This window comes from Poecilia reticulata, linkage group LG4 (genome assembly GCF_000633615.1).
Source record: "Poecilia reticulata strain Guanapo linkage group LG4, Guppy_female_1.0+MT, whole genome shotgun sequence".
NCBI lineage: Eukaryota > Metazoa > Chordata > Actinopteri > Cyprinodontiformes > Poeciliidae > Poecilia > Poecilia reticulata.
The window spans coordinates 11,585,704-11,612,845 of NC_024334.1; the positions used below are offsets into that span (position 1 = coordinate 11,585,704).

At 37.8% G+C, this 27,142-nt stretch overlaps 1 protein-coding gene across 4 annotated transcripts in view; it reads right to left on the reverse strand.

Moving 5' to 3' along the window:
- The window catches only part of homer3b (homer scaffold protein 3b), a 52,217-nt gene that overhangs the window by 12,392 nt on the left and 12,683 nt on the right, over window positions 1–27,142 (reverse strand). For all 4 annotated transcript variants that reach the window (XR_533497.2, XM_008406620.2, XM_008406619.2 and 1 more), the window contains 6 exons: window positions 22,889–23,045; window positions 19,761–19,892; window positions 19,359–19,466; window positions 9,755–9,763; window positions 6,693–6,829; window positions 3,278–3,434 (listed from right to left, as the gene is read on the reverse strand). Coding sequence is in view for 3 of the 4 variants with exons in the window: in XM_008406620.2 (XP_008404842.1) it covers window positions 3,278–3,434; window positions 6,693–6,829; window positions 9,755–9,763; window positions 19,359–19,466; window positions 19,761–19,892; window positions 22,889–23,045 (700 nt within the window). In the remaining variant the exon portion in view is untranslated. The remainder of the gene's footprint in view (window positions 1–3,277; window positions 3,435–6,692; window positions 6,830–9,754; window positions 9,764–19,358; window positions 19,467–19,760; window positions 19,893–22,888; window positions 23,046–27,142) is intronic.

Genomic DNA, 27,142 nt, shown 5'->3' on the forward strand with positions numbered 1-27,142 from the left:
GAGGAGGAGGAGGAGGGGTGTCCTGTCCCAAAAGAAAAAAATAAATAAAAACTACTCCTGCCCCTCTCGATACCCCACTGCCACACCCTGGAGGCCTGCTCTACTTCCAGCCACCTGGTTGACTTTGCAGCAGCTCAGAGTGTGTGTTCATCCCTGTGATGTGTGTGTTTGAGGCATAACCTTCAACTGGACATGTGCAGATGGAAAAAGAAAATAGACGGAATAATGCCTTAAGCTAAAAATAAAGAGCCACGTTCTGTCAGCGGTGATAACGTTTCACTCCAGACTGTTGAACTGTGCCACTGAAGGCGCTTTGTTAAGCCTGACCAGGGGCATAATTTTCTCTCTCTAAATTAAAGATGAAATGTCTGCGTTCTGGCCCCTCTATTATCACGGGAGCCTGTCAACAGAAATATGCCAGTGAGAGGGGAGCTGAATGAAAAATGAATCTGCAGTTTGAAGCAGTCTTTGGGGAAATTTTACTCTGATACATGCATACTATATGGAAAAAAATGTCTAGTTACTGTCTGAGTGGTTATAAAGGACGAACAACGACGAGCAGATCCCGTCGATTTGTCTTGATTTTAGCAGTTCTCTTTGCTCGTCTGCTTGCTTTATTGTACCATCCTCTTTTTAAATGTTGAGTAGAACGTTTTCTTGACATATAGGAAGTAACAAAATCAAATGATTCTGGGCCAATGCGCCAAACAAGCAGCAATGAAACAATGTTTTAAAAGTGGCATGTTTTCCAGCGACTTGATAGAGAAGAAAATCCTCTGGGAGTGAACGAACATAAAACAGAATCAAACAGGAAGACGAGTCAAGTGTAATCAGTGTAGTTCTTCTGAATGGTAAACTTATGTTAAAAACAAACTGTTTTTTTGTCTAAGCCATCCAAAGACTATTTAACTCAAAAGCTGCTAATAAAACATAAATTAGAGCATAAACACTAATTATAATTTCTGGTCAATCTGTGTTTACAAAGCCTTACAGGTGACCTATTATGCATCTTTGAACAGGTTAAGATCAGTTTATAGGCTATACAAAAACATATTTGTAAAATTCTTAGCACTAAATCATTCTTGGATAATAAGATTTCATCTCCTTTCAGAATGATCTGTTTTAGGGCCTCTTGTCACTTTAAATACAAATAATCTGCTGCTGGCCACATCCTCAACTCAACACTTATGCATGTACATGAAAATGGCTGCAAACAGATGAGCTTCTTTGAAAAGCAGAAGTGGGGCCTCCTGCACAACCAGTGGTAAGTCAACAACAAAATACTTGTCTTTTCCAGGAACCATTGTAATGTGCATACAGTGGTAAAAACCAGCTGACCAAATTTGCTGGAGCTCAGCTCAGGTTGCTAGGTGACAGCACGGTGCCCGTCGATTGTGATTCAACGATCAGGAAGTTTTTAAAACGATTCATTTTCCAGACACCAAAAAACATCAACTTATTGCCATCAAACAGCTGGGAGGTTGTTTGTGAGTGGACTGTTTTTAGAGACCTAAAAGTGAATTTTGCAAAATAGGTCTCCTTTAACAATATAATTAAAATATCATGCAAAGAGAGACTTCACCATGGTGTTAAGAATGTGGATGGCTTCAGCAGGGTCGCATCAAGGTCTCACTGTGAAACCCTTTATGCTTGTTGGAACCTGAGAGATTGCAGACTGCTTTGAGATTGCAAAAAATGTGACGTTGGTGGTTCATTATCGTGATAGTAGTATATCAGGCTGCTTGTTGCTACGTGGATGAGCTTCGTAGCAGCCGCAGCTTGGCTATGACATTCGGCCCACTTGGTCATCAAACAGTGGGAAGGAGGACTGGTAAAGCTGGAAACCATTATGCCACATTGGGCATGATGAGACGAAAAAGTGCCTTGATTAGGGTTCTTGCACTCAGATTGGTATCTGTTGCACTCCCGAGTGAACATGGATCAAAGATGAGGAGCAGCACACACTCACCTCCCAATGGTTCATATATGGTTTAATGAGGGCAGGGAGACCAGGGGAGGTAGAGATTTCAGGTGAGCGCAAATGAAAAATGTATTCAATGTATTGTCACAAAGAAGCGCTGGCCTTTACTTAGCAACGATGAGGGAAGAAAAGAAAAAATAAAAGGAGAACAAACCATACCCAGCAACTCAGAGCCTAAAAAAATAAAGCATTCAAGACTCATAAAGCCTCTTGAAGTCCTACTTGTTGGTTTTCAAGCCTTTTCTTCAAGAATAGTCTGAAAAACCGACAAGTAGGACCTGGAGATTTAATATTTGAGATTTCATATTAAACATTTATTATTAAAAATAAAGATGTGATATTAAGAGTTCATATTTTCACACTAGAGATTGATAAAAAAATTTTATAACAATACATATTGCAATACAGATAGGGTATTCAATAATTTCACCAAACTGAAATCCGGAACCGCACAGCATTCTATGGACTGACGAAAGACTTCAGCTGATAAACCAAAGATTGTTGGCATCAAACATCACATTCTTTCCTTGGTTACCGAGCAACAACCTGCTGAGTAACTTGTGGTTACCTAGTAACAACTTTTTGAGTAACTTGCGTGGCAGCAGTTTAAGGTTTCGCCAACGGACTCCAACACAGCTTAAAAATAAAAAAACGGCGTGGGATAAAAACTGGATAAAACAGGAAAGGTTTCACCACTGGTTTAGAAGTATTTAAGATATTTAAAACAAAAAAAATAATCAACATTTCTCTATACTGACTGATGTATGTTTTTCAGCGATATCGTCCAGCCCTAAATCACACCAACTATTACTATATTTTTTCCAGCAAGTATTCTTGAGTCTTTTATCAGCTAAAAATAATTTTCTAGTCAGCTGCTTATCTATAAACTTAGGGTTAAATTAGGATTTATTTTATAGACACATTGGCCCATCTTAATACGTAAAACAACGAACACATTTCTCTTTAATGAGAAAATCACAACAATAGCAATAACAGAGATGCATCTTGGGAATGTAATTACAACCATAACCAAGTGTAAACAACATTTTTTCCCTCTGACATCCAGGTTAGAAATATTAATGAGCTCTTCTATTTTTAAACCAAGAAATATTGACGCTAATTATTTATTTTCTTACCCAAAGAGCATTTAATAAAGGCTGCAACTTAACCTGCAGTGTATGATTTTATATGAAAATAATATCCAAATATACTGCCAAGAATTTGCTTTAAAAAACACCAATAAGAGTAATCCTAGGTCAGCTTTACCGCTGAGGAGAGAGCAGCAGAGTTGGTCACCTGGTCTCGGAGGCGATCGGTCTCCTCCTGGTATTCTGCCAGCTGTTTCTTCCACTGCTCCACGCTGCTGTTGGCTTCCTGCAGCGCCGCCACCAGCTTGGCGTTGCTGTCCTGCAGAGTGAAGAGTTCAGCCTCCAAGTTGATCTCACACATGGACCTGCAACAGAGAGGTTTCACAAGAATTTTTACTCCTTTTGGTGCCTTTCTGTTTTGGAAATTCCAAGAAGAACACAAACACAGCAAAAACTTACGGAGATTAAAAAAAAAACAAAAAAACCTGCATTTGTTATCGCATCTGGTAAATAAAGACATTTATTGTGTCAATCTCATGAAAAATATCTTGTAAAACTTAATAATTATAAACTTGCAATTATGTTTGAAAACACAAAAAAACTGGCTGTACTGTCAGACACATAACATCAATAAATTTGAAAATAAATTTAAAACAGGGCAATATTATAAAAGTGTAAATATTTTTTGTCACTTTTATTAACGTAAGAAATACCCATATTTAAAAATATATTGCCCAACCCTAATTTCTATAATTAAATGCATTAGTTCTTCATCATTTTAGCCAAACTTAATTCATAGCTGCTCAAAGAGCCACTTGCAGATAACATCAGTGCATGTAATTGATATAATTATATTTTTCCTTCAATGTATTCAAATTAAAGGCGAGTTTTTCTTTAAAATGCCCTGTATAAAATTACATTACTGCCATAAAAGATTATTTTATTTTAATTCCAAGCCTTTAGCAGGGTGCTAATAAGTTTACTGTGGATCTATCTCAGATTGTGGGGCAATAAAACAAGCTAGCAAGGTGTTATGTTAATATTAAAGCACTCTGGTGATTATTTGGGTTAGTTTTAAAAGACTGGTCTTCAATGTGAACCAAAGCAGAGCAGCAGTGGAAAATTACGCCGCTGGGTGCATATATAAAAACCAACACAAGACAAGTAATGTGCTTTGCTTTATTAGGAAGTGGAAAAGATCTGGTGCGCCGGTAAAGGTCAGGATTCAGCAGGGATGTGTAATAAAGCAGGGCTTTCAGCTGAGACGATGCAGTTCAGGAAGAAATCTTTGTCTTGATGACAAAACAGCTTGGCCATCATAAAACCATAGCAACAGGAGGGAAGAGTCTGCTTAGGCTTATGAAAATCATAAAGTAAAATCTCTGGGATTATAGACAACAGAGAGTGGCTTTCCTGTGTCCTGTTCTCATATGAATGGTTTAGTGATTAATGGTGACAACAATGAAGCTAACGTGCTGCTTAGGTGAGCAGCAGCCAGTTAGCCACCATGTTTTATTTGTTGCCGTCGGTAACAAATAAAACCGACGGCAACAAATAAAAGACACATAAGCATTTGTGGGGCAGAAATTGCTGGGCTGATGTGACCACCAACTTGATTTTTGTTTTTATTTTTCTTTATTGTTAAAATAAATATGGTGAACCTGAGTACGTGTTGTGAAGTCGACCCAGTGGATACTGAATCCAGCAGGAGTCGGTGCCTCCCTGTAGCAACTGTTCAAGGCAAAGTAAATATAAATGGGATGTTAATATGTTTGCCGTCACTTTCTGAGCTCCAACAGAAAACAAACCCGGCTCTCAGACACACAAACATCTGCTGCTCCGGCTGTTGTTTAATTTAATGTGCGTTTTCTCTCAGGATTTATGGTTATTATTTTGTTGCTCTGAACATACAACTTGTCAGATATTGGTCCAAAAGAATCAGAAAGTAAGAGCGCAAACGCAACTAAATCCCGTCTCTTTCGTGTGTTTTTTTTTTTCATATAAATATTTAAAGTAAAATGTAAATTAAGCGTTGTGAATTTTTCAAGTAGCTTCTCGTCATGTTTTTGAATCGCGCCGTCAAAATCCCCAATGCTAGCGGCTTTACTCTGGAACGGACCCAATTTTATGATCAGATTTTAGGTTATAAAACATTTTAGTCTACTCAATATTAGCATGTATTCCTTAAAAACTAATGAAATTATGTTTTTTTTGTTAATCTCTGCTCATGTTTGTTTTGCCTATGTGTTTTAAGTAGATGAGGGATTTACTGAATTAAAAATTAACACAAAAAATCTTGCTCCACAGCCTCATAAGAAATATGTACTTATTGCATAATTTGCAGCTTATTTTCATGACTAATTGATAATAGCACATGGTTTTTAATAAATAATAACATGTCTTCCAGTTAAAATTCTCCTATACATGATCTTGGACTGAAATACTTGAGTTGTTTGTAAATATGAAACAAGTAGTAGAATCATCTGCATCTGAAAACTTGAGATATGCAGAAACTGTAAATCAAGACTTAATATTTTTGTTTACCGCAGATTTTGACTGCTAAACTGTTTTGTTCTATAATAAGGTATTTTCCCACTTGCACATTCCTTCTGCTTTTAGATTTTATCACAAGTTAATGTTTTAGATTGTCATGCATTTTTAAATGCACAAAGCATACCGTGACTTACCAATTACATGTTTCTGTTACTCCATCCTTTCACTCGCACGTGGCGCCCCAAGACATGCGCAGTGGTATTCTCTGAGCAGCAGAAGATGTCTGTCTAATCCTCGGTAATAGAATTGCGCTGCATAAATCATAAGAAATCCGATGGCGACAGCTAACTCAGCAGCGCTTCGCTTTCATAGACGGTTGGGACTGCGTCTAACTTTTTTCGGCACTTAGAAAAGAAGCTCAAAGAAAGGTAAGCTCCGTTAACGTGATACTAGCAAAGCTAGATGTACAGAGACACATAAGCATTTGTGATGAAAAAAAGTTGTTACTCACTGCGCTGAATTATTGTGTGGAGGTGTTGATTAATGTGTCGCATATATGGGACAACCCTGTGTCCAAAAGTCTGCAATATAGTGATGTGACATTCACGAACAATCCGATTCTTCTGAACAGCTCTTTACTAAGAAGATAGGACTGGAGCCTCACTGAGAGCTGTTCTATGTTCTTGTAATGCTCTGCGTACACTGCTGTAGCCATTATTATTTTATTTAATTAAATACATTGATATTTATTTAATTAGCAAATAATTAAAGCACAAGAACGAAAGAGCACGCAGAGCATGCACATTACTCTTTGATAGGTTTTGTCACTTGTCATAGTTACTTATCAACCTCAAGTAACTATGAGGTTAACATAGTTACTTGACTGTTCTATAAATATTATTACATTTCCCGTTGGGATCAATAAAGTATTTTTAAATTAGAATTTGAATTCTGAATAACACTGCTGCTTTAACATAGGGTCTAGTTGGTGTGGATCTGTTTTAAAAATGCCTTTTGTAATCACTCAGGAACTCTTTGTTGGATCAAATTTCTGATGATTTCTACCTCTCAACCTTCCTATTGCCTGGTTTGAACATGCCTGACATGTAAATAAAAAATGTTTTCGTTACCCTTCTGACAGCATCTTTTTGACCCGTTCCTTCTCAGCTGTCAGCTCCACTTCTGCGCTCCTGCTACGAAACAGTTTTTCCTCTCCAGGCCCGTTAACTGTCAGCAGCGGTGGAGAGTGACGCTCCTCTGACAGCTCCTACAACAGAGACACAGACAACAAAACATTAGTCTAATAATTGTTTGTTTTTTGAATATGTGCAAAAAAAATTGTGAAGCATGAAGCATAATGTCAAAACTTCTGTTTTACACATTCAAGGAATTATCAACATTCCCACTCATGGAGTCTTGACAAAAGTTCAGTCTGGAAGACTCTAGTCGCACCTGCCTCATCAATCAGCGCCTCCCTCTCTGCAACCTGGACCTATCAGTACCGGTCCAAGCCTCGCTCCAGCCAATCATCGTTTGGGCTCCAGTTCAAAAGGACCTTCACCCATGGCCTCCTCTGCTCACCAGCTGCAATCAACCCACCTCCGCCCCATCTCCACCTTCTGCTCCTGGCTCTCAGGCCTCATCCTCCTCCGACCGCCGCCACCAGTACAGGCCCCGGGGGGTCTACATTCCTATACTGCATCAGGAATATTCATCGAGCTTATCGAAGCCCAGCTCGACGTCCCCGGCCGGGGCCTGAACGCCAAAGGACTTTGTTTATTTTCATGTTCATTTTGTCATTAAACTCTTTTAATTGCTTTCTTTCTCCGTTTGAGTCTCTCCAGATTGAACTGAAATTATAAACTTTACTGTTAACACAAAATATAGAGATAAAATTCTATGACATATCATTCACCTCCACTTCATATCACACCGCTTTGAGTTAGTGGTCACAAAAAATCCCAAAAAAGTAAATTCTGCTTCAGTTTGTAATGTGAAAAAGTTTTGAATGTGTGAATACTTTTGCAAGGTGCTGTAAAACAAAAACATCTAGATTAAAAACTGAAGTATGCAAGAGTGAATTTTACTGCAGTGGATATTTAAGGTGTGATTTTAGGTGCACAGATCTGACGCTATAACGGATCAGAAAAGACAGGAGTGAGCTTAGTCTGGTGGTGCTGCATATGTCCCATCTGGGCTCCTGTAGAAAAGCCCGAGCAGAACAAGCAGCCATGTGTGCAGCCCAGCTGTTCGTCTCCATGCAGCCTCGCAGGTCTGATTGGACTCAACAGGAAATTACTGATGAGATTGATTCTTGTTCCGTAGCTTCATCTGCTGTTTACGAGTGATTAAAAATTATGTATGTAAAAAAAAAAAAACATGTAGAACTGCAGTTTGAGGGTCTGCTGATGAGTTAAATTTGAAGCAAATCAGCAGCAGTCATGGACAACAAGAGTGAGCCAAATCCTAAAATAGTGCTGGAAAAAGTTCAGGTCATTCAACGAGCTGCTCGTTTTATCAGGTGGAATCGATACAGAGCATAAAACTGCAATTAATTTCAAAAACAGTTAGAATTTTTGATGGTTTTTATCTAAACCCCACAGGGTCGCCATTATGCATTCAGGCCTAAATACACGCACACACACGCGCGCGCACGCACACGCATCAGTGATATTTGATTAATGCCCCGTTGCAATCTGTGGAGAGACGACACACTTTGACTCTGGTGTTGAACATCTTCGATTTTATGATCACTTGAGGCTTGGTGGCAGGTGACATTTTTAAACGTTCTCAACTATGATGACAATTTAATACGAAAGCTGCTTTCTCTGCACTGCTTAGGATTCATCGCCAGACGAGGCAAAAATGAAACATTTTGGCTACAATGAATATAAGTATGTCGAAGTGTGTCATTAAAACTAGAGGTGCAACTAACGATTATTTAAGTAATCGATTAATTTGTTAATTATTACAACCATTAAGTTGGAGTAAAAACTATGGCACATTTTGCAGATTTTCCATCTAACAAGTAAAGCTTATCCTATTCAATATTAAAAATACAAATAGTTCAATTCCTGTTTTAAAAGAAGAAAAATACTCATCCCTATTAATAGAATTTATTGTTTCAGAACTAGAATCAATAAATGGATAACAACTGGAATTTAAGCATAATTGAATTGAGTTGACTTGTGATGACACGTTGTGAATTAGTCATTTAAATAAACTCAATAAAATTGAAATATTTGAATGTCATTCCTGCTGAAAATCTTTGGAGTTAAAGTTTGGTCATCGCCATGAAACCAACACATTCAAATGAGCCTCAATTAATTTTACCAAAACAAGCTACAAAATATAAAATATCCAATAAAACTGTGTTGTAATTTGCTGAGGGATAATAACTAATTATTTTAACTCCATTAAATTAAAATAATAATTGAAGTTGTTTGTTGCGTGTTTATTCCACACAGGAAACCCAAAATTAATATATTAGTGTAAACTTCAGAACTATATTTGGACATCTAAGATGATAAATTAGGTATTTTCTCTTTCTTGCATAAAAACCTAAACTTGAACTCTTAATGTTGCAACCCTGCAGTGCAGAATAAGCCTTTATTATTCATATGAGCGAGCGTGGCTGCACTCCCCTGAGGACCAAAGTTGATTATCTTTTAGCTCAGCAGCTTTCTGTTTATTTTTCCCTCTGTGGATGGATGTGGAGTTAAAACACATAGCCGAGTCCTGCGGATAATCTCTGAGTCCCAAGAGGAGGAAAACACGACTTTGGTCCAACAGATCAGCTGCGTGTCACCATGAATAATTCATGCAGCCGATCAAGTTGGAGTCATTAAGGATTTAAAATACTTGTGTCAAGAATAGATGCTCTGTGAGAGACTGAGATAAAATAATCAGCTGTAAAGAAACACATCTGTGTTCCTGTGTGTATGATCTAAAGACTGTTCATGTTTAAATAATTTATACAGATACACTTAAATCCGGCATTTCTGTTATTGCTTCTCCGTCTCACTGGCTGACTGCAGCTAACTTTTCTCTGAAGTCAGCTCTGATCAGCGTAAAGATAAAATATTAAGCCTGATAGGGCATGCAACATTTACGCTACCATCCGACTGAATCTCTAAGAGGCTCGTCTCTTTACTGCTTTTCGATTGTTGTGTGATATGTGGCCGTTACGCACCTGCGAGAGCTGAGACGGATGAACGTATCCCAAGATGCAGCAGGGGGGAGAAAACACAAGAAAGAAACATGGATTAGATAAAAATAATCATAACAAGCATTTTAAGAACACAGTGATCCATCTGTTTGGTTCTGTACATAAATTTAGAGGTATGCTCCATTCTCCTTGTTTTGAATGATGCAGGAAAAGAGCCAAAAGTCGGTTATGGACAAGGAAGGGAGAAATGATACCAAACTGATTGAGCTTTTTCTATCCCTACCATCAAAGTAAAAATATACATAATGCATACCTAATGTCTAATAATTTGTTGTGCCATCATTTTCTGTCAAAAAGGACTTGGTCCACTGAGGTTTGGACTGTAGTAGAACCGTAAAGGTGCGAAATCTGGTAACCAAAATGTTGGCAGATGAGTCAACATCTTGACGGGGGGGGGATTATTTGTTTGTAAACACGGTGAATCCGCGCACAATCTGACTGCAGAAAAAACCCAGCCTGCTTTTAAATCCTCACTGGTTACCATGGTTACCTTCATTTATCATGCTGTTTCAATATTAGCTGGCATGTTGTGCGTGATAAAATAAGTTATGCTACCAAAAAGAATATGAGTGAATGAAATGCGTTTTAAGCATTAAATGCAGGTGAAACGATAAATAACGAGAGAAAATGGCCCACACGTCAGACATCAATTTCTAAGCAAATTTAAACACGGTAAGATCATCAGCTCTCAAAGAGATATGTCGAATACCCCCAACATGCATGGTGAGAAATTAGGGGAACCGGATTAGGAATTTCCCAAAATGTACGTTTTCATTTAAAAAAATAAAAGGGAATTCATATTTAGGGTACAAATGACAAATAAAATACAATAATTTCTTCCTAACTTGGTCACAATTAGAGGAAAAATGAATATGTAGCTGCATCCATCAAGGCAGGTGATAAACTAAGCCTTCAGAAACTAAAAATGCAGTAGATTGAGGGAGACAGTGAGGTAAAAATAAAATATCTGACAACTACAGAAGCCACAAAGCTGTGTGTTGTACATTATTTTATTAGCCCAATAGTAAACAGTTTAAATACTTAGAATTATGTATTAATGGCTGCCTTCTAAAGGCGACATGCGCAGTAACTGGTTTTTTTGTTGTGGTTGTTTTTAAGATTCTATAGTTGTGGGTTTAAATAGCGTTTCACTGGCGATATTTTCTCGTAACATCTAATTACCCAGTAATATTTTTACATTTCCTGTCAACATCACATCTTTTAACACAAAAATAAAGTAGACCAGCGGTGGACCGCCTTGGCGCCCCGACCACTGGGTTAAGCAAATTTTCTGGGGGAGACCCTGTACTTTGTATGTCTAATTTAATCTACACTATTACACTGATGATATCCCTGATAGTTTAAAATTTAAACAACTTCCTGAGAGCTTTTATCACAAAGTCTCAGCAGCGCTGTTTGTCTTAACTACATCCACACTCTTTACTTATTTATCCCAGCACTGGTCCCCCCAACCCCCAGCTTTATGAAGTTCCTGTGTTTCATCGAGACCCTTTTATTTATTTATTGATGCATCCACTAAGACCTCCCTTCATTCACCTATCCCACCCACAAAACGGCAAACCTGCGCTCACTCTCACGCAGCTTCAACTCCTTAAGGTTGATTTTTTAAACCTTTTAAGTCGAAGGTTTAAAATATTGATGTGTTGGTTTTTGCTTTTTTCTCCTGCCTCTGCATAGATTCAAACATACAATAGCTGTAGCATTTCATAGGAAGAAGATATTTTACCTTTATTTTTTAGTCCGTTTCTGTCTCCAACCCATCAGACCTGGACGATGCTACAAATTCAGTAAGAGTGATTATTGCTGCTATGTTGAAGCTCAAAGTGGAGCTCATTTGTCTTTTTCCCGAAAGTTAAATTTAAATTTACGCATATGTAGCTGTAGTAACTGACCAACTGTCAGTTACGCGGTTGCTATGGTAACCACCAACTGCCAAGAGCAGCCCAACAGAACTCAATGGGCGAAAAAACAACTAGATTTAAAGAATACATAAAGACATTCTGACTAACTTCACATTACAATATTGTTACCCTGCTACACAAACAATAGATGTACTGAGAAATTATACAAAAATGTTGTGTTTACTTTCCTCAGTTTTCCGTCTGTTTTCCAACACTGCTTTAAAAATGCTGCACAGAGGCAAAAACAAAATACCAGCGCTCTTAATTTTCCATTACAAAAAAGGTTTGCCTCAGTGTAAACCAGAATACACAACATTTATTAAAACGTCCCAGTAAATACGACAGCTCTCCAAAGATCTAATTACCGTCTTTCCACTGGTGATTTCAGAGGTACTGTTTGTCATTTTTCAGTCTCATCTCACTGACTCCTCCATCTCATGTTTGAGCTGTGTAAATACGGCAGAAAGCTGGAGCTTTACTGCAGGCAGATCCCCTGCTGCCGCTCGCGTATCAGAGGCAGAACATGCACTCTGCGAAGCCCGAGGGTCCAAAGATTCGGCTCTGCTACGTGGTGGAGCCTCGCGCTGACCATGGCTGCTACCGAGCTCTACGCTTATTTCTTCACTGAAGTCTGAACACGTGAGGAAAAATTGAAGTAGACATCAATATGTGAACATTTCTTCTTAAAATATTGAATATTTAATGGGGTGCTCTGATTTCTTTTCTTTTGCAAACTGAGAGGAAACTGACTTATTAGAGCTCAAACCTGAGAAAAAGGCAAATATGACAACCTGTAAATCAGAGCTAGACGGTCTTCAAGTTTTATCATATTTTTAAGATGATTTTAACTCATATTTTATTAGCTTATTTAATTGAGTCAAATTTCTTATTTTCTTGTTTTGTTGCTATGTTTGTAATTTTGTTTGTTTTTATAAGAACAGGTCAAATATTGCTGGATATAATATACCTAAGGCATAATATTGTTGTTTTGAGACCCTTTTCAAGTAATACAATGGCAATATTGGGATATTAATGCCAGGACACATTTTCTAAAATCAATAAACTTTAAATTCAAATGAACATTTAACACTGGAACTGGAAGACATTTTAAATATCCAAAATAAATAAACAAAACTATAAATAAAATTAATTATAACATCTCGGTAAACAAAATTGTACTTCAAAAAGAGCAAGTTGAGACCAAAGCACTAGACTGAAGACTTTTGCCATCCAGTTTTTGGTAGAAAGAGAGAAAAGAAAAAAAAACAATAAATCATGCTAATGGAAATTATTGAGCTTGTTTAAATTTATAATGCGATTAATTGATTTATTGCTTGTTGCGACAGGCCTACTCTCTTGTAAATGAGAGTTGATGTAAATGAGACAACCAGTATAAATGAAGGTTAAATAATTTTTTTTTTTAATGCAGTATTATTGTGAAAACAATAAAAGTGACAATAATTATTATTGCTTGTTTTATAACTGTATAGCTGTGGCAAACACAAATACTGGTCTAGAATAAATTAACTAATTTATTAAATGAGTTACGACAACAATAAATTTTCCTGTTGGGATCGATAAAGTATTTTTAATTGAATTTTAGAAACATACTCATTTGTTGCACACTTCTTTAGGACACCAGTCACATAAAGAAGAGTGATTTATATCACTAAACTGCTCACAGTGACTGTATTTAGTCACATTTTCAAATTTATTGATGTATATTGATAAATATTCATTGAACAAATAGTGGAGAAAATACAAAACTACCAAAGCCGACAATACGGACAGTTTGGAGTTTTATTAAACATCATTAATTGGACGATAAATCAAAATTCCTTTCACGATACGAAGTTTCTCACAATAAATGATAAACGGTACAATAAATATCCACTCTTACTGTAAATTATAGGAGATGTCAAAAATATTAAACTACTTCCAAGTAGGAAAGTATTAAACTGATTTTACAAAATTGTAATTATTTATGAAACTGGTAAATAGTTTTACGACGGTGAAGCAGATATTTAAGTATTCCAGAAACTGCTTCAATCATGTTTCAATCTTCAGCTTTTATTCTGTTTTTTTTTTCCACTCACTAAAGTATTAAAGAACTTTATTTTGGTGTATTAATTAAGACAGAAAACAGTCAGTCAGTCCTTTTCTACATCGTCTCCTCAGCAGGAGACGGTTCATGTAAGATGAGTTTTCACAGCTGGGATTCCTCTGGAGTGGCATTTAGATAAAGAATGTGACATTTTTATGTTTACATCACAGCAGGAACCGTTAAAAATAACCCAATCCAACTCATAACAGCGACTGTTGTTTTGGTGCTGCCAACAACAGAACCCTGGTCAAAAGAAAGAGGGAAATTATTTCAGTTCATTACAGGTTCTACTTGTATTTTTGCTGCATTTTTCTCTGTGCTGCAATTTGATTCAGGTCTGAACATTAGTTGGGTTTTTGTCACGCCACGAAACCTGCTGCAATACTTGAGATCTGAACAAAGGAGATAAAAAGCTGCAAGTTCAAAGAACCTTTAAAGACCTTCAGAAATATTCGAATGACACCAATCAAAACCAGCTTGATAGCAAAATATGAGGAAATAAGGGATGGCTGAAGTGTTTTGCATAATAGAGAAGACAGGAAAACAATCTAAGGGTCGAGTGAGTGCAAATAAAAAAAAAAAATCCGAATTTTTATCTCAATGCTTGACAGCTGGAATGAAATGCTTGTACCAACATGCTGGGGAGAGTTTTAGCCAACAGAGCGGCAGATCGTAGCAAAACATCTCCACTTTAGTCTCAACATAGTGGGTTTGTTCAAGGCCTGTTTGAGTTTCTCACAAAGGAAAATAAATATTTATATTTGTCGTGGTTTTTACACAAAAATGCAAAACCAAAATCTATAAGAGGATCTATTTTCTTCTATTTGATCTGCAACTTTACCATGACATTAGGAATTATGTATTAATGTTCTGGTAAAATTATGTGATTTCAGTAAAAAGAAATGATGGGAATGTAACATAAAAGCCACAAAATACCTTAAATAAAGTAACATTGCAAGCCTGTTTCAGCATAAGCTAATACCATTCATCCAGTTTTTTTTTTTTCAGGAAGGCTGGAAATTATTCAATAATACACAAGAGCCAAATCATGCAGCTAAATCCTGAGGTTTCATAGGATTTAAACTTTATATTTTTGTGGTTATTGAAAATTTACATGTTTACTGTCAAACTGTAAAAAAAACCAACCAAAAAACAAAATAAAAAACATACATATTCTCTTCTTCCAAACTTGATGTTGTGAACTTTATTTTTACAAGTTAGCTAAGAATTAATAAGTCCAAGTTTAACTTTTGGTTTTTGCCACCAAGCCTCAGAAACTCTAATATTGCGGTAAATGTGTGTGTGTGTGAGTGCGTGTGCGTTTAGGAAACAGGAAGAAATATTGAACCAAAATGAAAACTTATAAGTTGAATTTGAGCCAATTTGACCTCAACAGCAGGTCAAACATTGAACATTTTGAATTTTCATTGTATAAATGCACAAAACTACAGCAAATAGTTTTGATGCACATCTTTGAGGTTAACAAAAGATCAATTAGGGGCATAAACTTTGATGCATGAATCAGGATAATCATGTAATTCCCTCATATAATGAACCTGCATCATTCTTTTTCCTTTAATGTGTCACAATCTTTAGAAAAAAAGTAATCAATCAAACTGGAATCAGCAAACCAACCTCAGATAAATGGAAAAACCCTCTCTAGTAAAAATAGCTTCATTCATAACAGTTTTATCTTCCTGCACCAGAACCCTGCTTATGCTACAATGTGACCCAGATGGCACAAACTTTATTATTAGTAGCAACAGCAATCTACTGCATCGCTCCGTGCTCATATTAGATTAAGTCATCAGTAATATTGATTGAGGACGGGCTTATTCTCCAGGAAACCCATTTAGAGCAGTCCGCACAAATCCATCATCTGGGCCGTTAATGTGGAAACTTTATCTGTTTCTCATTGTGTTTAAATGCAATGTCAATAAAAGTGTTATATCCTATTCTTTAACGTGATGGAGCATCGCAGGTGAAAACTCAGCAAGAAAACGTTTTGACCTTGAACTTGCTAAGCTTTCATTTATTCCTCTGCAGCTCATTTCTGCAACAACGCCCTGGGAAAAGCACCAGCTTAGTTTAAAACAATTATTACCACGCGGTGGCCATTAAATGTCACACACTGTGATAAAATATTGCTCCGTTTCTGCTCTGGCTGTCTCGAGCAGCTGACCTTATCGGTATTGATGCTTCGAGTGTCGCTGCGTCCAGGAGAGTTTTCTCTCAGCTGGGCTAAATAAATAGCAGAGACAAACCATCAGTGCTTATCTGAGCGTTTCAGAGCCCAGGCCGCTGCTGGCAGCGTGACTCTGCAGTCTCACAGACCTGCTGAGTGGCTCTTTGTTAAGACTTACACACAGCGCTCAAACCGCAGCGCAAAAAACAACAAACACTCGTCTGTTTTGGATCCATGTTGAGACTCCAAGGAGACACACTTGTACTTGGCAGAGGAAGTTAATAAACAACCACAGCAACGCTGGGATTTCAAAACCTTTTTATGTGAAATTTATCTCTACAATTTTTGCAGAATGAATCCCAGCCCTCCTGACGTTTCCAAGAAATGTGTGTGTTTTATTCTGCTGCAAAAAAACATGTTTCTGTCTCTTATTATCACCTGTGGGGTAACACTTTATGCAAAGGGGTGTGCATAAGACTGACATTACACTGTCTAGAACATGAAGGAGCCTTCATGAATGTTTAGTACCGTTGTTTTGAAGTGTCAATTGGTAAATAATGACACTTTAATGCAGAGTTGCAAAAGTTGCATTAAAAGTCCATTAAAAGTGTCAACTTTGCATTATTTTGTAAATAATGACACGTAATGCAAAATTCCATTAAAACTTTGATTTAAAAGTCCATTAATAGTGTCAGCTTTGCATTAAACGTGTTATTATTCACTGAATGAAACTTCATAACTGCAGTACTAAACATTCATGTAGATTCCTTCATGTTGGTGGCAGGTTTTATGTCATGAACATGAAGACGTTTTCATTAATGTTTGACTGTTGTCATTAAATGTCATTTGCTAAATAAATAATGACAGTTTTAATGCAGAGTTGCACTAAAAGTTGCATTAAAAGTCCATTAGAAGTGTCATTTACTGAATGACACTTCATAAAACAGTCAAAGATTCATTCTCCTTCATGCTTATGACAGTGTCATGTCAGTCTTATTCATCCATCCATTCTCTGTACACCTTATCCCTAGTGGAGTTGGGGCAAGTCCAAAATATCTCCAGCGAGACATTTTGGGTGAAAGGCGGGGTCACCCTGGACAGGTCACCAGTCTGTCGCAGGGCAACACAGAGACACACAGGACAACCAACCAACCACACACACCTATAGAGAATTTAGAGAGGCCAATTAACCTGGCAGTCATGTTTTTGGACTGTGGGAGGGAACCGGAGTACCCGGAGAGAACCCACCATGCACAGGAAGAACATGCAAACTCCATGCAGAAAGACCCCGAGCCGGGAATCGAACCCACCATGCACAGGAAGAACATGCAAACTCCATGCAGAAAGACCCCGAGCCGGGAATCGAACCCAGAATCTTCTTGCTGCAAAGCAACAGCTCTACCAACTGCTCCACTGTGCAGCCTGTCAGACTTATTCAAATCCCTTTAAATAAAGTGTTACCCATTGTGGAGGTGGAAGGATTTTGGAGAAAATGTTTCTGCCTTCACTTGAACTTCATCAAGTTTGCTAAGAAACCAGCAGCGTTGACAGGATGAAAGTTGCCCCTTGCTCCTGCAGCAGCAGCCAGATTCCTTTCAATTATAGATGATTCAGCTCCCTCTTTAACCTCCGTCCGCCTGATCCCTCGTTCGTCTTTCTTCAGTTTCAGTCATTACTGCCCGTCAGCACACCTTCAGTGCCGACATTTTTTACTGCCAACAATCTCCATTTGTAATGCATGAAATCTTTTAATGGAGTTAACCGATGAGGGAATAATGGAGCAACCAGACGGGGATTTATCTAATCCCTGGTGGGTCTGTGTGAGTTTCAAACAGAAATAAATGTGCTGGATGTTACCGCTCTGCTGCCATGGCGACCCCGAGGTCAGGCAGACAGGACGGGATTAAGAGAGCAAAAAGACGGAGGGACAGATGAATGCATGGATGGACACATGGATGGATGGACGGATGAATGGATGTTGTCTGAATCATGGCTCTCATTAGTGGTTTAATAAACTAATCAATAGTTTAATAAATGAATAATGAGTTTCTCAGAATAATGAATTTCTTACATTCATGAGGAATCTCTGTCTGCAGAATCAACAGCTTTAATAAGGACAAACTAAAGGCTAAGTGGGCTGCACAGTGGCGCAGTTGGTAGAGCTGTTGCCTTGCAGCAAGAAGGTTCTGGGTTCGATTCCCGGCCCCGGTCTTTCTGCATGGAATTTGCATGTTCTCCCTGTGCATGCGTGGGTTTTCTCCGGGTACTCCCGTTTTCTCCCACAGTCCAAAAAAACATGACTGTCAGGTTAATTGGTCTGTCTAAATTGCCCCTAAATTGTGAGTGTGTGTGTGCCTGGTTGTTTGTCCTGTGTGTCTCTGTGTTGCCCTGCGACAGACTGGCGACCTGTCCAGGGTGACCCCGCCTCTCGCCCGGAACGTTAGCTGAAGATGGGCACCAGCAACCCTACCGACCTCACTGAGGGACAAGGGTGTCAAGAAAATGGATGGAAGGATGGATAAAGGCTAACGTTAATAAAAACAGTGAAATTAAAAGTGATAAAACTCATTTTAAACACCAGAAGCTCCCATCACGAGTCCAGTGAACAGAAATAGACGCCATTAAAGCTCCTGTGAAGGACTCTCTATAAAACTATTGGACAGTGATGCAGTGCTCCTCAGTTTGGGGGATATAACCTGAATTTCTGTCTCTATTTTTAATAAGCCTGTCAGGATAAGAAAGTTCTTGTAACAAACACTCAAATGAAAAGTAGTTCATTATATTTAGTCGACCCAATAACACCAGCAGACGGCCACATAAACACAGTACCACCGTAGTTTATACAGGCTTTATGCTTATAGTTTTGTCCAAACTTTGGATTTCCAAAATTATTGAAAGTAAAAAAAAAAACACCAATCTAAAATCAAGCAAATAAAGTAGCCCAATATTTATTGTTGATCCAAAACCTGAAAGGGTTTTTAAATTTTTTTTACAAAACGTTCTTTGAAAGTTTTCAAAGGAAATTTTTTTCAGAGGAAATTTCCAAGTGTTTTGTAGAAAATTTATTTTTAATCTATGCGATTTAATCAGGATTTGCTGTTAGAAGCATATTCCACATGCATTTGATTATATTACACATGCACAGCCTACAGAAACAGTAGCTTTACTTAAAACTGCTGTTGTCTTTGTTGTTCATGTTTTAATTCCAAAATTTCCTGTTATCTTTTCACATTTTTTAACACAAAGACACAGTGGATTGGTGAATTTCTGGGGGAAACTCTTTAGTTCCTTAGAATAAACTGAGCGTAGTGCATGTATTTTAGCTTTAATGAGCCAGAGAAAGAGGAAAACTTTTACCTGAGGAGCTGCGATGTTGAGTCCGGGGTTGGCCAGTTCAAACCTCTCCTGGGATTTCTCTCTGGCCAGACGAGCCGCCTCCTTCACCTCCTTAAACTGCTCTGCAAACTTCATGTGGAGGAGGAGAAAAAGGAGGCTTTAGACTCTGAATCTTTAAAACTGGATGAATTTACCGCTGTATCGATGCGGTATCTGTCCTCTATTTGTGCTTATGCATCATGCAGATTAAGATCCAAGTTCTGAAGAAGAAGCAAAACAAAAAAGGTCAGAAGTGGAATATAAATTAATGCCACCAAAGGAAGCTTGGTTGGGAAGAAGAAAAGGTCAGTTTTCAGACACCACCTGAATATGTTTGCACACTCCTACAAGCATATTTACACTACGGCGTTGCGCCGCCAGTACCTGCTGCAGCTGCTGCTCCGTGGAGAAACCCAGACCGTAGACGGTGTTCGCCCGGCTGTCGGCCCACTGGCCGAACTTCTGGGACGTTTTGGTGAATGTCATGTTGGGGGTGATGGTGCTGTTGATGATGGCCTGGGAAAAATAATAAAAACACATCTAAACATCAAAGTTAGGTTAGGAAAAATATTTGTGTAGTTTTTAAGTGATGATGTTCTAAACAAGAACAACATAAAATTATTGTTTATGAAAGCTAACAAATTAAACTAAAAATTATTTCTATTTTTGCGTTAGAACAAAATGAATCTTTTACTCAGGGGTGAAAGTAGTTTTAAATTCTTGGGGGTACTATGACAAAAAAAAAAGAAAATTATATATATACATATATATCTCCTTGAAGATGTGTAAACACAACACTCTTCCCTCCTCACCCCCTCCTGTATCCATGGAGTTGCGAAGCTGAATGCTACCAAGGACATTCCTGGAAAAACAACACCTCTATTAGACTTTGCCAGGAGGCTCAGTAAATTTTCTTCATGGCCCTTTGACCTAGGGGCATTTTGAGGTCAATTAACCTGACAGTCATGTTTTTGGACTGTGGGAGGAAACTGGAGTTCCTGGAGAAAACCCACGCATGCACAGGGAGAACATGCAAACACCATGCAGAAAGACCTGGGCTGGGAATTGAACCCAGAACCTTCTTGCTGCAAGGCAACAGCTCTACCAACTGCGCCACTGTGCAGCCCTGCAATCTTTAATCAATTTTTAGCAAAAAATATAACATTCAGTCCGTTAAGATATTAGGTTTGCAGGCTTGATATTTATTTTGCGATCATTAATAAACCTCTCATGAACACAGCGGTGGTTGATTAGTTAATTTTAAACTCCTGCTCTGCTAGTTATTTTGGTAATGGAACCAAAACGCACAGAATTGCGCGACACCTTGTTGAAACAACAATCACTGAGATTGTTCGTTGGCTCATTAAGAACATGTTTTGTTGATTATTATTATTTTTTTGTTCTTTCATAAAGTTACGAACGTTTTAATTAAGGAGCCAGAGGAGGACGTGCTGGTCTCAACGTCCTGGCGACGTTCAGTTTGTCACCTGATGCCAAAATCGACTCAAAACCTTCCGCGATTGTCGTGTTGCACCGCTGCTCTAGTAAAGCACAAACAGTTCAGAAACAATATGAAATGAGAAAAAAAGGTAGTCATTAAGTGATTAAGTCGTGTTTAAGATTGATCTTGAAAAACTAATGAGTCACGGCTAATTAGTGGGTGAACTCACTGCTGCACAGTGAACCCATTCATGTTTTACAGCAGACAGCCGCTCCCCTCTCTTGCAGGTACTGCGTACCCCCGCTAAATCTTTTAGGGGTACGCAGTACCCTGCCGTACCCCCTTACTTTCACCCCTGGTCATTAGATGCTTCTGGCGCCGTCTCTGGTTAAGAACATGACAGCTGGAGCCCAGTCCTGGAAACATCTGTGTGCGGCGGCCTTTGAAGCTCCAGCTGCAGTCCACGCCTCCCAAGTTTTCCCTAAAATCTTGAATGAACTTTGCTTCATAATCTCCAAGGCTGTAGTTATCCTTAATGTGTTCCCTGCTGCTTATGCCATGTTTAAAAAACCCCAACAAGACATGAAAGCATCTTAAACATGTTGTGTTTCACTGGTAATACAAGACATCAGAAGAAACAGAAGAGGAGAAATTAAATTTTTTAAGAGTTACCAGCTGCAGTTCATAGCAAATACTAGTTTACTTAACCGATTGTTCCTTTATTTAGGCCTCCTTTCAGATATACAAGCTAATTTAAGAGCCGCAAATAGAAACAAGTTCCCAACAGAAAGAGAGGAAAAGCTTGATGTGCTAAAGCGGAGTTGTTTCTATAAAATCCTCCAGTGAATTCAGTCGTTTCAGGTGCATTTGTTGCCAGATTTGCTTCCTTTACTCTCTCCTCCAAAAGCCTCCAGTCTCAGAGGGGAAAACTGGCACAACTGTCTTGTGTGTTCTCTATTTTTTTCCCCAAGATGAAGATGTTCTGCTAGAGTCCCGGGTGCTTTAAGCTATCGCACAAGACGCTGAGCTAACAAGAGAAATGGGTTAGAAATATTATTCTGACAACATGTGCAGCGTACTAACCATGGCAGCCAAACCCTCCTTTATTTGAAGAATCTAAAAACATTTTGACCAGAGCAGAGCAAACACAATTCAAGCAGATTCTCTCCTAATTAAGACCATCTTCACTGGGGTTGTAACGATTCACTGAATGATTCAAGGACGTTTTGGGTTCAATTTAAAACTCTAGGAAAACATCCACTACATGCATCCAGTTAACTCGTAGCTACTGACAGGTGATGTTTTTGTTCCCTTTGTAAAAGATAAACTTTATCTGTGATAACACAGAATCTGACATGTTATGCACACACAGGGAAATCTGATATGTACTTCCTGATCAGGACGAGAAATGACCTGAAAAAAAGAAAACATTTTAAATCATTTTCCACCTTTCAAAGCCGAGACTGAACATGAAGTGCATTATATAAGATAGTGTTTGTTAATGTCTTAATTTGACTTTCATCTTTAATGTTTAAAATTTAAAATGAAATTAACTTCAGACAGAGGTGTCTTCAGATTCGCTGCAGCACAGACTGCTACATCACCATATTCAATAACTCTTTGAAGAATCTGGATTAACAACATTTAATTTAATCCCCTTGGGATTAATAAAGTATTTGAATTTCAAAATGTTTTACTTCTCATCTGCTCTTCTCATAAGTTTTTTTATGCTTCAAACTTCAATCGTGTGAAGCAAAAGAAACTGAATTTTTTCTCTTTTATGTAGCTTAAGTAGCTACTACAGAAGATGAAATTTTTTATTCAGTTACTCAATCATCAGAAAAATCAATGAGTTATTCAGTTCCTAAAATAATTGTTTACATCATCCCTAAATGTCGCATTGAGAAAACTGCTTCTTCGAGTAAGAAGTTATTCAATTTCTTTAAAAGTAAAAAAAAAATTAAAATCAGATTAAGTACGAGCTTCTATCCTTCCACATTCACCATGAAACTTTCACAGAAACATAAATCCAGATAAGCTGCGTGTCAGATGTGTGAGCTGGGCTCCCCACCTTGGTCCCGCCCACGCTGATGATGCGGTAGACATTGCGGCTGGCGTCGTAGAAGAAGGACACGGTGACGGCGTGCTTACTGGCCGGCAGCCAGTTACGTTTGGTCGCCGGGTCGATCTGGAAGACATGAGCTCTGGTGCTGAAGATGGGCTGCTCCCTTAAAACAACGAGACACACAGGAGCACAACGTCAGTCTGACAGCTCCAGAAGACGAAGCAGTAGTAGTAGCAGTTTCTGTTTATGGATTATCATCTGTTTATTGTTATGAGTTAAATTTGTTTTATAAGTTGTTAGGTTTGGTGAAGTCAAAAAATGCTTTTAAAGTGACTTATTTTTTAAAAACATTCAGACTTTAATGTATTCCCTGAATTTTTTTTTTTTAAGTTGTATATTCAAGTTGCCCTGCTAAAGTCTTTTTTTGTTTGTTTTGTTTTTGTTTAGTTCTGTTGGTTTTTATGCATGTGTTGTGATTACATAATGGATACTAACTGAGGTTGGTTGGATATGTTTATATAAATAATAACAAAAAATAGATAAAATAATTTAAAAAAGAAGAAGACATCTTCCTGTTTATAGATTATCATCTGCTTATTGCTACATAGGTAAATCACAAATAAATATAAATTAAAATAAAAAATAGGGCTCCAATTAACGACTATTTTAGTAATGTATTATTCTATTACTCTGACCATAAAACAGATAAGAAAAATATTTTTATTTAACCACTTAGACCTTTTTATAATATACTAGAATACATAAAAAGATGCAATAAACAAATAATTAACATTTCTTTTTAAATAAGAAAGTAAACATTTTATTGCCTAAAATACAATGCAATAAAATACTCTAAGCTTTCTTTAGTGTAATTTGAACTTATGTTTTATTTAACATCAATACAGAGCAGAGCTGAGCTGTTGACTGTCTTTTGGATTAAATGATTAATAATTGGATAGCAAAAGGTGCTTAATATAAGATTTTACTTTGTTTTTTTATCTTAACTTGAACCAGGTGAGACTAAAACTACGCTGCCTGATTTCTGGTTAGACATATCTTCAGACAAAGGACTTTGTTTTATTTATTTTTTAAATTTAAAAGCAAAATGTATAATTTTTGGCTAAATTACTGTTCTAAATGTGTTGCTCCTTATTAGTTGACGATTATTTAATAATTGATTTATGATATATATGTATACATATATATATATATATATATATATATATATATGGCTGAAACAATTAATCGCATTAATCATGATGAATCAATTATTAAACTATATATATATATATATACACATCATTTAATTTTTGCTCCACCAGGTTCAAGAAATTCCATTTGAGACTAAGATTTAACGGAAAAACTGAGTTAAATGCATTAGAGATGTATTAAAAGCCATATTTCTGATGCGTTAAGCACACAGCTGAAAGCCAGAAGGCGAACACATCAGAGCTCATCATTAAAAGAAAACACAATATCATTATTGTTTTCCAAGGACCCTGTGGTCAGTGAAACTGTGATGATATAATAATGTTTTGGGTGCAGAAAGGCTGAGGATCTGCAAAGCCCCTGCAGTCCAATTAGTCATTCTTCTCTTGTAAGACAAACTACAAACACTGACTGTGGGGACGAACAGCACCAAGAGACATACAGGACACTGATGGACCAAAGGAAGCCCAATGATGAATTCATGCAACAGTAAACAGCTAATAGAGTTTGCGCAATGTCAATGCAGGCAATGAGGCGCTTCTTCTGCAGCTATATACCAACATTATGGCAATAATGTGAACTGGGAGGAGGGAACCGTCCTCCTCTGAGCAGGAGAAAATACGATTTATATGGGTCAGCACCGCCTATATGAGCAATTGTTCCAGGCAGATTTCATAGGCATTACTGAACATTTGCATTCAAACAATAGTCGTTATTGTTTCTGCCACAGTTAACAATAGACAATAGCAACAGAGCCGAGAAAGCTGATTTAGACGGTGTTATTCAGGGTGAGGACGACTGCAGCTGCAGTAACAAGAAACACAGAAAAACTTTAGATACAAGTTTACTTAACGTCCTCCAACAATCACAAAATAGAAATAAATAAATGTCAAAACGCCAAACTGTCTGAGGAGATATTAAATGATTCTCAATAGTACTAAACAACAAATGTCAGGTATTCATGAACAATGTATAAAACAACTCATGACCCTGTTTTTCCATTAATGTCCACCATTACCTCAGTGCACAGTTTGAATGGTTGATAAAAGGCAGGTAATATCAGCTAACCAGACATGTTGGAGCTCAGCTTGGGTTACTAGGCAACGGGGCGGGGCTCTGCTGCTGTGGTTGCTAGGTAACGGGACTAGGCTCTGCTGTGGTTACTAGGTAACGGGGCAGAGGCTGGCAATTGGAAGCTTTTTGAAACGGATTGTTTTCCGGACACTAAAAAACACCAACTTATTTTTAGCGGCTGGACTGTTTCTAGAAGCAGTAGAGACCCAGATGAAAATACAAAAATGTTGTTTACATTGTTTTTAACATTGATTTATGGGGTATATTTTGTTACTGTGTTGCTGTAACAAGTGAATTTCCCCACTGTGTGATTAATAAAGAACTATTCTATTCTAAAAAGTTAATTTTGAGTAGTAGGTTCCCTGTAAGTTATCAGAACCACAGTTGGGCACGCATTCACATCAACTGGAGATGTAAATAACGATAAATGAAGAACAACATTTCTTCTTTGGGGGTCTTCACACCTTTCCAGGCCGTACTACCCTAAACCCCCACAGTCCAATAACATCTGCCGGGTGAATTACTGATTTTAAGGAACATAGAACAATAAAAATACAAAGGGTCATATTTTTAGGCTCAAATTTCTTGTCACAAATGAAGTTAAATGTCTTCAGACATATTCAAAACATTAGCATGGCAACAGCTGAAAAGTCTGAAATCAACTGAATATTCTGCAGCTCGTTAACTATGGGATTGAAAAGCTGTATAATAAAGAACAGCAAAGCAGCTGAGAAACACACAAATTACAACCTGGAAGAAAAATAAAGACGTTCAGTATTATTCTGTTCTTCTATAAAGTCCTGTTTGTCGTTTCTCGCTGAATTGTGTTTTCATGCAGTCGGACCTTGAAATGTGTTTTTAATATTCTTCCTCTGTTGTATTATCGCGCGTCGTGCCCAGAAACATTACAGCCCAGTCTCAGCATGATCACACCCAGATCACCAATACTGAAAAACAACCTCCACAGCAATATGAGACAACAATTCACTGGAACTGCACCCAGAGCCACACAGATAACTACGAAGTTGTTGTGTCCTCAAGTTGCACAGATAGTTACAATAGGAACGAAAGCAAGTAAAACCAGCTGGCACAGACGCATCCTTTCACTGGGTTTTAATTTGTTTTTGTTTTTTACCTTTTTACAACCTGAAGAGTTAATAAACTAAAAGCTTATTGCCTTTTAGGAAGTTATCAAAACCGAAACTCAAACGTGGCATTTTAATAAGAACGCTCTGTCCAAGCCTAGTCCATCAAATCATCCACAGATTCAGTTAGTGATTTATTGGTAAAACCGGGAACGAAAATCACCGTGTCCTCCAACAGCAACCTACATTTCACCTGAATGTCAAAACAGCAGATATGAATCAGCAGCTCAGAAACACCTCATTAGACTTAATTAAACGAATCAACTGGCTGCGTGACAAATAAAGCTGACAATAAGCGAATAAACAGGGGGGAAAAAACCTATAATTATTAGAGGAGTAAAGCAAGATTTCCCTCCTATCGCATTCACATCTTAATGAGAAGCGATGACTGACGGCTCGTCAGCCCTGGCAGAAATTAATTGGCCCGGCTGCAACGTCACTGTGAAAAAGCCTGTGGAGCTAATCGGCTCAGACAGGAAGCGTCACGGCGATGTTTGATGAAATGAGCAGATTAAAGGTGGATTAGCGTTCTCCTGAGGTGAGAACAGCCGCGTGTCACAGACTACATTCAGGGGTAATCCAGAGGAGGAGCGTCTACATGCGCCACACAGTTATACATTATCAAAAAAACTTTATCTAATTACCACAGATCACATGCTGTGAGAGCCTGGCTGCTAACAAAGAGGATTTTTAACCCTCCAAAGTTCAGAGTTCAAGAAATAAAAATCTCTTTAGTTCCGGTTGAAGGTTTGTATGAGCTTCGCTTGAATGTCACGTCCATTTTGGGCTTTTAATTACTTATTTGGGGTTTTGACTGGTGATGCAACATGCA